At 41.6% G+C, this 18,099-nt stretch overlaps 1 protein-coding gene across 4 annotated transcripts in view; it reads right to left on the bottom strand.

The window, feature by feature from the left end:
- Nucleotides 1-17,707, bottom strand: part of LOC147106139 (ADP-ribosylation factor GTPase-activating protein 3-like) — an 84,139-nt gene extending 66,432 nt beyond the window's left edge. For 2 of the 4 annotated variants that reach the window (XM_086008960.1, XM_086008963.1), the window contains exons 1-4: nt 17,577-17,705; nt 3,739-3,857; nt 1,514-1,586; nt 122-253 (exon numbers count right to left, since the gene is read on the bottom strand). In XM_086008960.1, the coding sequence (XP_085865086.1) occupies nt 122-253; nt 1,514-1,586; nt 3,739-3,857; nt 17,577-17,645 (393 nt within the window). In that variant the 5' untranslated portion in view covers nt 17,646-17,705. Of the gene's footprint in view, nt 1-121; nt 254-1,513; nt 1,587-3,738; nt 3,858-15,261; nt 15,316-17,576 lie in introns of all 4 variants that reach the window. The other 2 variants (XM_086008962.1, XM_086008964.1) reach the window with 2 other exon arrangements.
- Between the last annotated feature and the right edge of the window lie 392 nt (nt 17,708-18,099).

Here is an 18,099-nt window from a genome sequence, read left to right as displayed (position 1 = left end):
TCTTCCACTTAAACCCCGAAACAACTATCCTAGTCTCACTGGTCAGGCTTGAATGTTCCTGAATTAAAGTGCCTCATGTACTAAATTACAGCCAGTCATTCTTACAATGACTTGTACTTACCTCGGTTCCATATTTTCTTGTTGCAGCAACTGCCACTGATCGGAGCTTCTCTCGATAAAGTTGGGCAGCACGGCTGTTGTATTTTGCATTAGTGTCATTAGTGTTGCAACCATGTTGATGGAAGAAAGCATTCTATTGAAAACAAAAATAAAGTTACCTTCGCCTGCTTCTGGACTATACGTACAAGGCTAAAGATGCAGCAATGCAAGGAAAAATATGGACTTTATTTTCCAGTGCACTTAGTGGCTTTTGTGTATGTATTTCTGCAGCCTATTACATATGTACATCACTGCCACTGTCCAGCATTGTTACAAGAAAAAGCTCTGTACGGAGCTTGTAAAGACACACTGGTATCAAGCTAACTGTAGGCTTACAGCATTAAATATTGCCCAGTGGGCTTATCAAAGTGACTGGTGTGATTAGGATGCTCACAGATGAAAACAAAGGGTGCTGTTATCAAAGTAAATTATTGAACAACTACAAGACAACATTTTAACACCATAGCCATTGTTTTTTATTATTGATTTTGCCATATATTTGTTCATGCAACAGTCACAATTGCAGAATACACAATTCGCATTCAGTGGAGTATAATGAAGGATGGGTGAAATTTTCATATTCAGTACAAATGTGTGGAAAAATTCCCTGTAGAACAATGATAGATTTTGTTATATCAAATGTGGGTTAGTCTAGAGAGAACATTTTCAGCTATAAAACACTTGAGTGAAGTGCTGGTTACAGATCGGTCATTGCCAATAGTAGAGAGAGCAGTTTCAGGTAATGAATTAGGAATATCACACAAGAACCACACAATATGAAAGAATGTCATCTTAAGTATGATTTTTTTTCCCTCCCTGCAGCATTTTGGTATCAATAAGTTAAATAAGCCCAATGACAACACTGGTACTTCAGAAATCAACTATAGTATGTAAGGAGATTGCAGCCAGTTTATGTTGTACCTTCCATAACATCATAATTATTCTGCAGAAAATCTTCAAATGTAATTATTCATACAGCTGTGTTCTTTATAGTTTGCTTAGATCACAGTATGATCATAGAAATGTAATTTAAGATCTTTCCCATCTTCTCTGGATTCAACGCCTTCAACATGATTCAGGGACTTGGGCTGATTTAATTCCAGTGGTGTGTAATGTTATAGCCAGGATACTTCGAACACCTTATTTCACACAAGTTTGTTAAATATCCCTGTGCTACTGTTAGGCTTAACAAATCATTTACAGCCTTTCTACAAGGAAAGAATCAAGCTTATTAGGCGTTACTGTTTTGTGTTTTACAAAAAGTTGAGTACAAACATTCACAAAACAGTCACCAATGCCAATTAAGCAATTGCAATGCAAGGCTTTGAAAGTGTTGACAGAAATGTTTACTTACAGCATTTGCATTTCCACCAAGTTGCATACATCTCAGCTGAAACCAGGACCAGTTAGAATCCAGTTCTGTTGACCTGGAAGATCAAATAATCAAAAGGGAAAAAAAACATTAAAAGGAAAGCAGCCAATATTGCTGAGAAGTAGCTTTCCATCATGGTTTGTTAAAATCACCAACCATGGTCATTGCATTTTAATATGTAGACTACTGGCTGTAAACATGCTGTTCTCTAGTATACAGCTATATATTGTAAAAAAGGATATCAGCACCGATGTCACTTTAAAAAAATTATATAAGATTCAACATCCATATAAAAATCAAATCACTGGCAATGTTGGAAATCAAATAAAAACAGAGAATGCTGGAGATGTACAGTATCTATGAACAGAACAAACAAGTTCATGTTTCAGGTAAAATAACCCTTCATCCATGTCGAGTACTGGCAGGGGAAGTTTATGCCACTGCTTTTCTCCTCTTCGGGCTATCAGACCCCACCCAGTTTTGCCAGCTCTCCTGTTTCAATTTTGGACCTGATTTACCTCCTACTGCCCCAGCTATTGACACGTTCTCAGTTTCGCTTTGGTCTTTAGTTTCTTCTATGACTCTTCACATCATGATGTAAAGATCATCTCAGCCATCTAACCATCTCTTGTTTTTCTTTTAAGCAGAGGACAGATCATTCCACCAATACTTCCTCATGTGTTTTTTTCTTACCCTTTGTTCTGATTCTACTTAAATGCTTGTTCATTTTGCTCAAATATCAAAATGAGCATATTTTAAAATATACAAGTTTATGTTCTTAATGCTTTAAGCTGCTTCTTTAAAGAAAATCATAAATTTATATATAGACTTAGTCTAGAGGTTCAGGAACCGTGGCATAACCACTAACTCTGCTTCCTCCACCACATCTGATCTGACTCCAGGATGCTTTCTTTCACCTCCTCCACCACCAGCAAAACTCTAATCCACTCTGTTATCACCTGGTGGCTGGAGCTCTGCAGTGCTCTCTATCTGAGTAAAGCTCTCTCGACTCTGCCCAACAAGGTATTTTCATCCCACAATCAAAGGTATACTACCTACGACAGCATAAGTATTTCCATTTTGCACGGCAGCCATCCTGGCCTCTGAGTGAGATTGCCAACTTAATGCTAACAGAATACATCCTAAAACAGATGATCATTTTTTATACCTCGTTACTAAGTAATTCAAACATTCACGTGAATACAGAAAATCCCCAACTTGAAGATTCCTTGAAAATGATGCGGTCGACATGATCTAAAATACTACAACCAGTTTTAAAAGCTATTCTATCTGAACCATATCCCAGTGAATGCGATACTTTGCCTAATATGGTGACCATCTGGGCGCACCTGGCCAGATACTGCAACATCAGCCATGAAACTGGAGGTCTAATCGCAAGGCCAGGCACAAATACAGATATGTTTTAAACTTTGTTTGTTTTTTTAAAAAAATGGAATATTGAGGTTAGGAAGGAAACTACAGGATAAAAGCATTATGAAGCTTTTTCCTGGTTATCTTTTAACTGCCAATTTATAAAATTATTTTCTAAATTATTAACTACAAAGTAGATTCTACAGTATGAGAAGACCTCACTTTACCAAGTTCCAATTGAGCACTTCTGTGATTTACAAGAAGAAACTGAGTGGTAGATTTAGTTGGACAACTCCCAGTCGGAGCAAATATACTTTTTGCAATAGGTGGTATAATGAGGTTAGCATGAGTACGGTTTTCATTGTAGGTGAGATAGAATATCATGCCACAGGGCTTCCATACTTCATTTCTGGGAGGTTGGCACCACTGGAGATAATGAGGGTACTGTGTTTGCTGACATTCTTTGCTCCCATATGATGCCCAAACCTATCTGAAGCACTACAATAGATATCTATTCAGTCTACTGCAAAACAATATTTTTACACGGGTCATAATCATTACTAACAGAAAAATTGCTGAATGTGCAGACACGTGAATTTTAAAGTTCCCCAATCAAGCTTATAATGTTTTTGTGTTAGAATTGAAATTTCATCAACAGCTTAATGTATACGTAATGTTTCAGGTTATTTTTTGCACATATTTGAAATTGCATATATTATTAATATCTGGATATTGAAGGAAGCAAAAATACACTCCAGTACACATCTTAAAAAGACAAAGGTCACTCTTTGTATTTCACACAGCCGGCAGGAGATTTGTCCTAGAAGCTACGGTACCTGATAAAAGTCAAGTGAACACCAAGCGATCGATGTGTCCCTGAACAGTCAATACAGAGAAAGACGCCATAGGTTATACTCGCCCAGCTAGGGTTCTTGGCTGAACAGTCAAAGCAGACCTGCAAAATTAAATTTAAGACAGTCAACGCTAGCCACTGCTCATTATTAGGTTAGTATGTATTTTAATCCACCCTAGTAAACATTTCAATAAAACCTCAGGCCAATGTCCTCAAACAAAAATGGTAAGAACTAGCTCAACAACAACACTAGCAGAAGCCTGGAGGGTTATCTGCTCCCTCCCAAAGGTCCCGGCAGATTGGAAAACTGCTAATGTAACACCCTTATTTAAAAAGGGCAGTAGACAGAAGGCTGGAAACTATAGACCTGTTAGCCTAACATCTGTGGTTGGTAAAATTTTAGAGTCCATTACTAAGGAGACAGTAACGGGACATTTGGATAAACAGAATTTAATAGGACAAAGTCAGCATGGTTTTACGAAGGGGAAGTCATGTTTGACAAATTTGCCTGAGTTCTTTGAGGAAGTAACATACAGGGTGGATAAAGGGGAACCAGTGGACGTAGTGTATTTAGACTTCCAAAAGGCATTTGACAAGGTGCCACACAAAAGATTATTGCTCAACATAGACCAAAAGAGAGAAAGAATTCTTTTTGGTTAGAAAAAGCATCGTAATCTTTTTAACTTATATTTAATCTATTACCTCAAGAGAGTTTGGTTATAACCTAATTAAGTCAAGACAACTGACGTTTTGTGTCAATGTTTATTGATTCATGCACAGTGCCTGAAACGTAGAAAGTATTAGGTGTGAGATGAACAAATCTCTCACTGATTGCAAATTTAAGTTACTGTGATGAAGTATTAGTGCTGAGATACAGAATGTAAACAAAGGGCTCAACAGGCGGAAATGAGAAAAATGAGAACACAAATCACATGCCAGGATCCATAAAATCCATTAAAAAAAACCAGCTTTTAAAAAATATTGTTTGTCTTTCTTTAAGTCTCCCTCAATTTGCTGACACAGAAGGCAGAGACTACACTTTCTCAGAGGACCATGCCACTTTGTAACTATCTTTGAGGAAGCTCACAAGAACATGGCAGATTGATTTGTACTCCCTCCGCATTGAGACGTATCTTGCGTCTGCTCAACTCCTCTCCCATTATTTGCAGCATATTTGCATGCCAACAGATTAAGCCACCCAAAAAAGCAAAATAAGTTTTACATACTGAGGAAAAAAGTAAAATAAAACAGCAAAAATTGGAATTAAGCCCAGCCCCCAGGAACTCCACAGAATACATAACTTTACAAGTATGACACACTGGAGCAATTTTAAACTTAACTGCTTGAGTTTTGCTTTCACTATTTGTGGCATTATATGAAGCCCTTGATGAGGTGACTATTTTGCAATCACTTCTGACTTTATTATTGTTAGTTTTATACTGAAAATTGTATTTTACTTCATTTTATTAATAGATTCTTCAATGAACACTGTGGCAGCAAAGAATTGCCACACGTGTAGAGTACAGAGTATGTTCAAATTTTAAACCTAATTTTAGTTTAAGTGGAGTTTACACTTCAGAGTGTACCAGTGAACATGCACACTTCATTTTTGCCTGTATAATGCAAACTTATTTTCCAAACTAATTGAGTGATTTGTAGTTGTTCTTCTCCTCACCTTTAAATCCCTATGGCCTTGCCCCATTTCTGTAACCTCCTCCAGTCCTACAACTCTGCCCCACTCCCCCACCAGCCTCCAAAATCCCCATTCTTCTGACTCTGCCCTCCTTTCATCCTACCATTAGACACCATGCCTTCACCTGTCTCAGTCCCACTCTCTGGTTTCCTTCTTTAATCCCTTTCATCTCTCCACCTTCCTCTCTTTCTTTAAGGCCCTCTTTAGACTCCACCTCTTTGGCCAAGCTTTTACGTAACCCTCCAAATTACTCCTTCTGTTTGCTGTCCATTTTCCTCACACATCTTCGGTAATTTTTCTATGTTAAAAGCACTACATAAATGCACATTGTTGTAATAATATTCATTTTATATTAGAAGCAACAGATTTCGTTGCACTTACACAGCCCAAATTGAAACCACTTCATATTAACGTTTTATAGTGTAAATTTGGAGTCAGGGCCCAGCTTGATGCCGGAGTTTCACAACTTCAGCACATTGTTGAAATGTAAATTCACCTTTTAGAACCTTGTTTGTTCCGAGTTATAGCATACATGCACCAAGTTAATTTAACCAAGCACGTTCCAAAATGTCACCCTTTTAACTCAAGGTCAAAAGCCAACTTCAGCACAAAACACTGCCATGGCAAAATAGTACATAACTGAAATGATTCTAACCACATATGGACTGGAATTGAATCACTCAGAAGCTGTACAAGCAATGATCAAGACAATAGCGACAACAACTTGCATTTATATAGCGCCTTTGATGTAGAAAAACATCCTACGGCGCATCACAGGAGTGTTATAAAACAAAATTTGACACAGAAATCACAGAAACCCCACAGTGCAGATAGAGGCCATTTCGACCCATCGAGCCTGCACCGACACCTAGCCACATAAGGAGATATTAGGACAGGTGGCCAAAAGCTTGGGTAAAGAGGTAAGGGAAGTGGCGGTAGGGATTGTGGATGCATTGGTAATAATTTTCCAAAACTCCCTGGACTCAGCAAAGGTCCCGGCAGATTGGAAAACTGCTAATGTAACACCCTTATTTAAAAAGGGCAGTAGACAGAAGGCTGGAAACTATAGACCAGTTAGCCTAACATCTGTGGTTGGTAAAATTTTAGAGTCCATTATTAAGGAGACAGTAATGGGACATTTGGATAAACATAATTTAATAGGACAAAGTCAGCACGGTTTTATGAAGGGGAAGTCATGTTTGACAAATTTGCCTGAGTTCTTTGAGGAAGTAACATACAGGGTGGATAAAGGGGAACCAGTGGACGTAGTGTATTTAGACTTCCAAAAGGCATTTGACAAGGTGCCACACAAAAGATTATTGCTCAAGATAAAAAATCATGGGATTGGGGGTAATATTCTGGCATGGGTGGAGGATTGGCTATCTAACAGAAAGCAGAGAGTTGGGATAGATGGTTCGTTCCCAGACTGGCAATCAGTAACTAGTGGTGTTCCGCAGGGGTCAGTGCTGGGTCCCCAACTCTTTACAATCTATATTAATGATTTGGAGGAGGGGACCGAGTGTAACATATCAAAGTTTGCAGATGATACAAAGATGGGAAGGAAAGTAGTGAGTGAGGAGGACATAAAAAACCTGCAAAGGGACATAGACAAGCTAATAAGTGGGCAGAGATTTGGCAGATGGAATACAATACTGGAAAGTGTGAGGTTATGCACTTTGGCAGGAAAAATCATAGAGCAAGTTATTATCTTAATGGCAAGAAACTGGAAAGTACTGTAGTACAAAGGGATCTGGGGGTCCTGGTGCACGAAACTCAAAAAGTTAGTATGCAGGTGCAGCAAGTGATCAAGAAGGCCAATGGAATGTTGGCTTTTATTGCTAGGGGGTAGAATATAAAAACAGGGAGGTATTGTTGCAGTTGTACAAGGTATTGGTGAGACCGCACCTGGAATACTGCATACAGTTTTGGTGCCCATACTTAAGAAAAGACATACTTGCTCTCGAGTCAGTACAAAGAAGGTTCACTCGGTTAATTCCAGGGATGAGGGGGTGGACATATGATGAGAGGTTGAGTAGATTGGGACTCTACTCATTGGAGTTCAGAAGAATGAGAGGCGATCTTATTGAAACATATAAGATTGTGAAGGGGCTTGATCGGGTGGATGTGGTGAGGATGTTCCCAATGATGGGTGAAACTAGAACTAGGGGGCATAATCTTAGAATAAGGGGCTGCTCTTTCAAAACTGAGATGAGGAGAAACTTCTTCACTCAGAGGGTAGTAGGTCTGTGGAATTTGCTGCCCCAGAAAGCTGTGGAAGCTACATCATTAAATAAATTTAAAACAGAAATAGACAGTTTCTTAGAAGTAAAGGGAATTAGGGGTTACGGGGAGCGGGCAGGAAATTGGACATGAGTCTATGTTCGGAACGGTCATGGCCCTGTGGGTAATGGAGCGAGCCATGGGGCCGTGTAGCCTGGTTCTGCTCCTCCTACTTGTGTTCTAATTATGTGTTAGATTTCAGGAGATGGTTCTATTCCTGTTCCTGGCTGGGGTGGAGATCACCTTTTACAGAAGGTTAAGTACTGTAGAAAATATAGGGACAGTGATTTCCTGGACGAGTTTCGATCGCCTAGATGGGTTGGAGAGGAATTTCCCAGACTTTTTTCTCCCAAATTGGCCATTGGGTTTTTTATCTGGTTTTTCGCCTCGCCCAGGAGATCACATGGGTTCAGGAGGGATGTAGAGTGATAGTAGATTTGAGGTTAGGATCAGATCAGCCATGATCTTGTTGAATGGTGGAGCGGGCTCGAGGGGCCGATTGGCCTACTCCTGCTCCTAGTTCTTATGGAGCATCTTCAAAGAGGTGGTAAGAGAAGTGGAGACAGAGACTTTTAGGGAGGGAACTGTAGGGCTTAGGGTCTCGACAGCTGAAGGCACAACCATCAATGGTGGGGCTAAGGAAATCGGGGAACCTACAAGAGGCCAGAATTGGAGGAACGCAGCGTTCTCAGAGGGTTGTAGGGCTGGAGGATGTTACAGAGATAGGAAGGGGCGAGGCCATGTAGGGATTTGAACACAAGGATAAGAATTTTAAATTTAAGGCGTTACTGAACTGGTAGCCAACGTAGGTCAGCAAGGACAGGGGTGATGTGTGACCAGGACTTGATGCGAGTTAGGATACGGGAAGCGTCATTTTGGATGAGCTAAAGTTTACGGAGGGTGGAAGATAGGAAGCCAGCCAGGCTGAGGCAGAGGTGAAGACAGGCAATGTAACAGAGGTGAGGCGAGAGTGACTGCCCTTGACATCAAGGCAGCATTTGACCAAGTGTGGCATCAAGGAGCCCTAGTAAAACTGAAGTCAATGGGAATCAGGGGGGAAAACGCTCCACTGGCTGGAGTCATACCTAACACAAAGGAAGATGGTTGTAGTAGTTGGAGGTCAATCATCTCAGCCCCAGGACATCGCTGCAGGAGTTCCTCAGGGCAGTGTCACAGGCCCAACCATCTTCAACTGCTTTACCAATGACCTTCCCTCCAACATAAGGTCAGAAATGGAGATGTTCAATGATGACTGCACAGTGTCCAGTGCCATTCGCAACTCCTCAGATAATGAAGCAGTCCATGCCTGCATGCAACAAGACCTGGATGGCATTCAGGCTTGGGCTGATAAGTGGCAGGTAACATTTGCTCCACACAAGTGCCAGGCAATGACTATCTCCAACAAGCGAGAGTCTAACCACCGCCCCTTGGCATTCAATGGCATTACCATCGCCGAATCCCCCACCATCAACATCCTTGGGGTTACCACTGACCAGAAACTTAACTGGACCAGCTACATAAATACTGTGGCAACAAGAGCAGGTCAGAGGCTGGATATTCTGCAGCAAATGTCTCACCTCCTGACTCCCCAAAGCCTTTCCACCATCTACAAGGCACAAGTAAGGAGTGTGATGGAATACTCTCCACTTCCCTGGATGAGTGCAGCTCTAACAACACTCAAGAAGCTCGACACCATGCAGGACAAAGCAGCCCACTTGATTGGCACCCCATCCACCACCTCAAACATTCACTCCCTCCACCACCGGTGTACCGTGGCTGCAGTGTGTACCATCTACAAGATGCACTGCAGCAATTCACCAAGGCTTCTTCGGCAGCTCCTCCCAAACCCGCGACCTCTTCCACCTAGAAGGACAAGGGCAGCAGACGCGTGGGAACACCACCACCTCCAAGTTCCCCTCCAAGTCACATAGCATCCTAACTTGGAAGTACATCGCCATTCTTTCATCGTCGCTGGGTCAAAATCCTGGAACTCCCTCCCTAACAGCGCTGTGGGGGTACCTTCACCACACAGACTGCAACAGTTCAAGGCAGCGGCTCACCACCACCTTCTCAAGGGCAACTAGGGATGGGCAATAAATGCTGGCCTTGCCAGTGACGCCCACATCCCATGAACAAATAAAAAAAAAGATGGAAGTAGGTGGTATTGGTGATAGAGAAGATATGGGCTTAGAAGCTCAGCTCAGGTTCAAATAGGATGCCGAGGTTTCGAACAGTCTGATTCAGCCTCAGAAAGTGGTCAGAGAGGGGGTGAAATTGGTAGCTAGGGAACGTAGTTTGTGGCGGGGGCAGACGACAATGGCTTGGTTCTTCCTAATATTTAATTGGAAGGAATTTCTGCTCATCCACTACTGGATGTCAGAAAAGCAACTTGACAAATCAGAGGCAGTGAGTGGAGTGACTCCAGTTTGACAGGATTTTTAATTTCCCAGTTATTCAAAATGCTTACTTTAGCCAATACCTTTGACATGGCTTTACATCACATTAAAAGAGGGAAGTGTTTCAAAGGAAAATAGCAGTAGTCATCATATGACCAGTAGGAGCAGGCCTACTTAACATATCCTGTTTTACCAGGACATTTACTATTCTATATACATAAGTATTATAAAGATTACTGAATGTTTCTAAAGGGAATCTGATTACAGGAATTGAAGATAGAGTTCTGACTGAATGCGAGAGTTTAATATTCAACCAACAGAAGATACCATCACAAGACAACCCAAATTGGAATGGTGGTGAGGGGTAGAAACATTGAAGATAGGAGCAGGAGTAGGCCATTCGGCCCCTCGAGCCTGCTCCGCCATTCAATGAGATCATGGCTGATCATCCAAACTCAGTACCCTGTCTGTTTAGAAACAGTGGGCAGGCTAAAAGGAGAGCAAACTGGTTAATGCTGTGTCAGCAGTACCAGAACATTTCCTAATACTGTCTCAGCTCAGGCAGCAGCTTTTGAAAGCTGCAGACCAGAAAAACTAGACATATGTTAAAACAGTAGCACTAGCTGGGATTGAAGAGCAACACAAGTTGATATGGCCATAAAGAGTGCAACGTATTGGGGTTCATTTCTAGAGGACTAGAATACAAAAGCTGGGAGGTAATGCTAAATGTATACAGAAGCTTGGTTAGAGCACATTTGGAGTATGGTGTGCCAATGTTCCCCCTAAGGTGCGAGGTGGTCGCGAGGTCTGCGCAGGCCGCTCACCAGCTGCTACCGCTGGATGAGATACAGCGCATGCATGGTCACTAAAGGGCCCGCGCAGGCCGCTCACCAGCTGCTACCGCTGGATGAGATACAGCGCATGCACGGTCACTAAAGGGCCCGCGCAGGCCGCTCACCAGCTGCTACCGCTGGATGAGATACAGCGCATGCACGGTCACTAAAGGGCCCGCGCAGGCCGCTCACCAGCTGCTACCGCTGGATGAGATACAGCGCATGCACGGTCACTAAAGGGCCCGCGCAGGGGAAAAAAATTAGAGGGAACATTGCTGTGTGCAGTTCTGGTCTCCAAACTACAAAAGAGATATTGAAGCACTGGAGAAAGTGCAGAAAAGCTTTACAAGGATGTTACCAAACTTGAGAGGATGCAACTATCAGAAATATTGAGCAAGTTGGAGCTCTTTTCTTTGGAAGAGCAAAGACCAAGAGGGGAGTCGATGGAGGTCTTATAAATGCAAGTCTTTCTTTCTTTCTTTAAAATTATGAAGAGGTTCGATAGGGTGGATGTGGAGAACTTGGAGAACTGTTTCTACTTATGGGCGAGTCCAGACAAGGGGGCATAAATATAAGACAGCCGCTAATAGATCAAATATAGAATTTAGGAGGAATTTCTTTAAATAAAGAGTGGTGAGAATGTGGAACTCGCTGCCACATGGAGTGGTTGAAGCAGCTAGCATTGTTGTATTTAAAGGGAGGCTTGATGCACACATGAGGGAGAAGGAAATAGAGGGATACGGGGCAGGGTGGCAAAAGGTCATTAGAGTGAGAGGATGGTATCTTTAGCAGTAAATGCATCAGCCGAAAGGAGGAGTGTGAACGGTGGAAATGGTCTTGTAGAACAGATTTTGGGTTGGGTGGTGAAGGAGGAAAGGATGGAGCGCTGCAACATAGAACCACATCTGATAGAACATAAGAATGGGCCAAGCTCGCTCACATCCTGACTCTTGCTGGGATACCTTGCTCAAGTAATCAGTCTTAAATGAGTCAGCATGGAAAACAACTGCTCTTACTTCAGGCAGATATAATCAAGCCTGGGTCATGTCATAGTTTCACAATCACACCCTCCGAATAGAGTACTTCAACACACACATTGAACTTTCTATGAATTTTCTTTGGTTAACATTGTTAAGTTCTTTAATGGGCAAAGTAAAACGTTCAGGTTAAGTTTAAAATGTAGATGAATTCCATACCCCAGAAAACAATCAGTGTTATTGTACTTCTGTGGCATTTTCTCTCATGGCAGTGCTGGACATCATCATTTATCCAGAATCTAATGGATTGCTGAGAATCCACTTACAGACTTTAGGAAGCATCCAAACCATCCTATTGCATAGTTAACATGATACAAATAAGTCCTGTTGTGTTATTATAGTGATATCTCTGCAACATTTGGTGATTTTGAATCCATTTCGAGTTTTACAGTGCCAACATTTACAATTGCTTACTTTAATACACCTGTATATATAGTACAATGAAATACCAACCCAGAACACCAACCAGAGTGGTGATAAAGGAGTTTACTCCTACAGTTATACACAGAACAAGATCCTGGACCATCTGCATAAGGTGTTGGAGAGACTAGGCACCTTCTCAAAATAGAATTTTAAAAAAATACCAAAAAAATCATGTTGAAAATTAAGATAAACTGAAAAGTATTGTAACTGATGTAGTGGAAATGTGACTCAAACACTGGCCCACCAGTTTGCTTGGCTCTTTTCTAAGAAAAAACCTTCACTAAAGATTCTATATGGCTTTTCGAGTGTCACTTGTTCTCTGTAAAAACAGAGAGATGAATGATCTTTTCATGGTGTCTCCACAGTTGAATAGCCTGTCAACACTCATTGTCCAGACTCCCACATCAAGAGTGGGTGAGGAACCAGCAAGAGTGGGAGAAAACTGGGGGAAAAAATGTATTCCACACTTCATTTTTTATACGAGTAACGGAGGTTATTGTTTTCTACTTATAAATGGCAATCATTCATTCAGGAGGACATGGGTTAGGAGATTGGGTAGATAAATAGCAGATGAAATTTAATGTGGAGAAATATGAGGTAATACATTCTGGGAGGAAGAATGAGAGGACAGGTATACTACATGATAACATTTTAAAAGGAGTATAGAAGCTGAGAGACTTAGGGGTTCAGATGCACAACCCTTTAAAAAAAGCAGAACAATTTAATAAAGCAAGTATATGGGATCCTAGGTTTTATAAACGGGCATAGGGTCCAAATACAAAGAGGTAATGCGAAACCTATACAAATCATTGGTTAGGTCACAGCTAGAATATTGTGTCCAGTTTTAAATGCTCTGTTTTAGGAAAGATGCCAAGGCCAGGGAGAGGATGCAGAAGAGATGCACTAAGGTGATATCAGGAAGGCTTTAGTTACAAGGAGTGACTGGGGAAACTGGGGTTCTTTTCACTACAGCAGGGAAGATTAAGATGAGATCTGATAGAGGTGTTCAAAATTATAAGAGGCTTTGATGAGAAAAATAGGGGAAAACTATTTCCAATGGTTGGTAAATCAGTAATGAATTAGGGTTATCATCAAAAGGACAAAGGAAGAAATTAGGAGAACTTTTTTTATGTAGAAGGTTGCTGACGTGCTACTACAGGAATCTCTCGTTTAAACGGCACCTAAATATCTGGAATTCTATATTAACCAGCAAAATTCTCGCTCCAAAAACAACACCTCAATAACCGGCAATGTTGCCGAATCAGAGTCCGAGTCTCCTGCGGTGGCCAAGTTAGTCAGTGGGGATAGTTCGCCAAACTGCCACTACTCGGTTTCTTGGCGCTGTCAGAAGCCGGAACACCTCAATACCCCTGTAACAGGAGTCTGACTCTCCCGCGCTGCCGGTAGTCTCTTCTGATCTGCCATTTTACAGGGGTACTGCGTGTCTCCCACGCTGCTGGTAGTCATTGCATTGCATTACCCTCAGCTGGCAGTACTGTACTTAATCAAGCATCTTCCACCATCCATTTAACACAACATTCTGTAGGTAAGTACCCAATTACTGTATACTGCACATTTCTTGATTTTTTAAAATTTTTCTTTGTTAAAAATAGCCTCGGTAGATAACCCTCTCCGCCATCCGGAATTTTTGATCAACCGGCAACACAGCGGTCCTGTCGGTGCCGGATATCAAAGAGTTTCCTGTATATGGAGTGCCCTACTATAAAGTTAGTGAAAGCAGAATAGCTTTTGAGAAGATAGTGGATAAATATTTGAAAAAGAAAAATGTTGAAGGGTGTGGGAAAAAGGCAGGGGAATTGGACTAAGTGGATAGCTCTTTCAGAGAGCTAGCACAGGATGGATGGGCTGAATAGCCTTTTTCTGAATTGTAACATTCTATTTTAATGGTAACTATTACAGATCACAAACTTGGTTACCTGGTGTGGTTTTCAGCAGCTGCTGGCCTCTGCTCTGAGCAGCTGTCGTGTTGGTGCCCCAAATAACATTCAGCATGACATCTTATACAATATCACAAGTAACACATGATACCGAGAAGTGATGGCCAGACTGTTGAGGCTCAGCTACTGTGACATTGTTTTTTTCCAAAGCATTTTCCCCTTCCCATTTCTTGAATTTCCTTGCGACATCCCTGGTTGAGGGAGTAGTCTCTGCCATTGCTGCTTTGAGACCAGCTCAAGGGGGTACTGACCCTTGCCCTCTGGGCAGCACCTGGTCTGCTCTCCATACGGTTGTTTCAGAACATGATTAGAATCTTCGATTGTTTTTTTCAACTGTGTACTGATAGATGAGTCAGTCACATATAAATAAGGAGGCTAAATAACGGATATAATAACCTTTTAGAAATGTAAACAAGACTATGATACAACTTGTTTAGGCAGAAAGCCCTTTAAATATGACCCAACTAGCTAGGTGAACTGACTGAACTTTTAGCAAAGGTGGCTGGCTACCATCGTGTATAGACCCCAAGATGGGAACAGGTCCAACCATATATTTATTATGGTTATTCCAAAACTAATAGATTTCTAGATTATTCCTACACTCATATAGTTAATTAAATGTGAAAGCTGCATAATTGTAACTAGTACAACAATGCTGATCATTCTATACATTTACGATCTCAAGGAAGACCATTGGTCACGTTGGTAATAAGATCAGGAAATTCACCTTCACTCTTTATATGACAGAGAATGAGTTATGGAGCTAAAGATCATCTTCCACCAATTAAAACCTATCAAATAAAGGAAACTGTCCTCTCTCTGGGTCTCATGCTCTACTCCTGGACATTTATTCCCATATCTCTTGCAATGTTGTTTTCTAACTAACCTGTGGGAGAGTGTGTGGGAGCATTGCAGTCATCAGATTTCCGCTTCTCTAGCTCTGGGCAAATACAGCATAAAATATCAAAAAATTAAAGATATATAACTGATGAAAACAGAATGTTATACATGCTGAACGGAGTTTATTTCTTATGGTTAATTTAGAAATCAATGTAATACAAATGGTTTCTGTTTGAAAGGGAGAAAACAATTTGTGGTGGCGTGACAGCATGGGGCATTCCAGCACACAGTGGTGAGTCAGCACGAGGCACCCATTCTTTCTTCCCAGGTGAGCTCCACCAAAATCTGGAACTCTCACTCACAAGCACCCGACCACTCTATAGCACAGTACACTAACGCACCAATTCAATCTCTATTGGATTATCTCAATAAATAAATTGAAAGTAATCCAATTTTGCAACTGATGTTCTGAGGAATTTTAAGCAGAGGGAAGCGAGGCTTGGCCAATGTTAAGAAACCATATTTTAACAGACCTGCACTACCTATCTGATTTCCAGTTAGGATGTCAAAACTATAAAATACAGGAAAATATTTAATCAGTTTACATTTTAAAGATGATACAAGTTAAACAAGGGCATATACTGTCAACATCACCACCTTTATTGCCCTTTCACCTAAGCCAGGTCACCTTTATCATTTTCAGCAAGATAACAGTAACAAAGTTTGAAAAGCATTCATTGGCATTCCACTGACACAACACTAAAGTGGTCAAATTCCAACTGCCTATTTGGGCTGACATCTTCATTTGTTTAAGCTGTTTGTAAGACAACGATCAAACTGAATACACATCCCAACCTGTGTACATAAAGATATCTACTAAACCATCATGTACCTTTCATAAAAAGACACAGCAACAAGTTTCAACTGCTATTTTGGAACCAATGACCAAAAATACTTCCAAGACAACAAGCATCTCTCCGTCTGAGGAATTAAGTACCTTTTCTATGTCAGTCCAAACTGTACTTTTGCAAAATATAGCAAATTTATTTGCATGCGATTATGTTACCCAGCCCTCAAGCTCATCTTGAATATACTATGAAACTCAGTAATTTAATGTGATTGAACTGGATCCTTTAGGTTTGTACTCTAAATATGATTCCACAGTGCTGGCAGCCCTCCACTTTCTTGTCCAAGTAGCCATTCTTTGTGTGCATTAGAGTTTAGACAGTGAGTGTGTTTGCAGGTATTCAATCATGGAAGGCATAACAGCCAAGCATGAGTTTATCTATGTCTAATCTCCACACTTTCCTTCAGAAGTCAGTGGATTGCAATCAGGAGATGAACCCTGACTGTTTTCCCTTCCCTAGCCAGGGGCCTCAGACATTACCCCAACTGGGATTGAAACTCAGATCTTCCTGGTCTTTATGGCTATTTGGCTGTACAATGGAAAACATGAATTATTTTTCAGTCCAATTCAGATACATGCAATAGATCAGAGAAACGGGTGACTCAATGTCTACTGGATTTGTCACTAGAGCCAGTGCAACACACACAAAATTGCCAACAAGTTAATCAGATTTTCATAAACAGATTTTACTGCATTTGCTATTCAGTTTTCCATTTGGGACGTCTCATTGCAAAAAGGGGATTACTTAAAGATCACCATTAAATACAGTAATTGAATTAAAAACACTGCAATTTTCCAGCAAAGGGTTCCAATACCATCTGACACCAGCTGGTATATACAGGATGAAATAATTTCTAAAGGGTATATGCCAACACACAGTAGTAGTTCAGAAAGCATATGTTGGGGCAGGCGTCTGCACAGATTAAATACATCTGGGTGAGATCGGGATGATATTTTAATTTTAACCTATAAAAAGACACATTGCAAATTTCAATCCTGACGCAAACTTTACACACTTACATCCCAGTAGCAGTAATATCCAGAGTTTGCGAATGATCAGTGCCGTTTATCACAATAATTCATCTAAGTTTTCCCTCAATTCCACACTCTCAACCCCATCCGCCCCCTTACAATTCACGACAGCTGTGAGAGCAGAGCCTGCCGAGGACAGACCTACACACAAAACCTTGCCCAGTTTTTCACATATTGGATATAAATGCCTGTGTGGTCAGCTACTGATTCCCATTAATCCCCGGCCTGTGCTGTTGCGGCCTTCGCCCCCTCCAGCCCGGCCTGCGTAGGCCGAGTCCAGCATCAGTGTGCGACGTGTCACTTCAGTCGGGTCCGAAGCGGCAGAAACCGAGCAGATACTCGCTCTCCGGCCCAGCCCGGCCGCCCCTCCCCACGCCTGCCGGCACCCCTCACCATTCGAGCCGGCCGCTGTCAGGCCTCACCTTGTTACTGGCGACGGAACGCAGTCGCTTGAAGATGGAGCTGATGTCCTGCTTCCCCGGATCCGACATCTTGCAGCGAGACCGAGCGCCGGCACCTGGAAACGTCAGCACTTCCGGGGCAGAGAGGCAGTGGAGTCTGAACCAGGCTCTGAGAGTAATCAATACTGAACCAGGCTCTGAGAGTAATCAATACTGAACCAGGCTCTGAGAGTCATCAATACTGAACCAGACACTGAGAGTAAACAATACTAAACCAGACACTGAGAGCAATCAATACTGAACCAGACACTGAGAGTAATCAATACTGAACCAGACACTGAGAGTAATCAATACTGAACCAGGCTCTGAGGGTAATCAATACTGAACCAGAGATTGAGAGTAATCAATACTGAACCAGACACTGAGAGTCATCCATCCTGAAGCAGACACAGAGAGTAATCAATACTGAACCAGACTCTGAGATTAATCATTACTGAACCAGACACTGAGAGTAATCAATACTGAACCAGAAACTGAGAGTAAT

Source organism: Somniosus microcephalus, chromosome 16 (genome assembly GCF_052327205.1).
Source record: "Somniosus microcephalus isolate GS21.2 chromosome 16, FLI_Smic_1.0, whole genome shotgun sequence".
Classification (NCBI taxonomy): domain Eukaryota; kingdom Metazoa; phylum Chordata; class Chondrichthyes; order Squaliformes; family Somniosidae; genus Somniosus; species Somniosus microcephalus.
The sequence above is the reverse complement of the archived record's forward strand: the minus strand, read 5'-3'. Positions and strand labels throughout refer to the sequence as shown.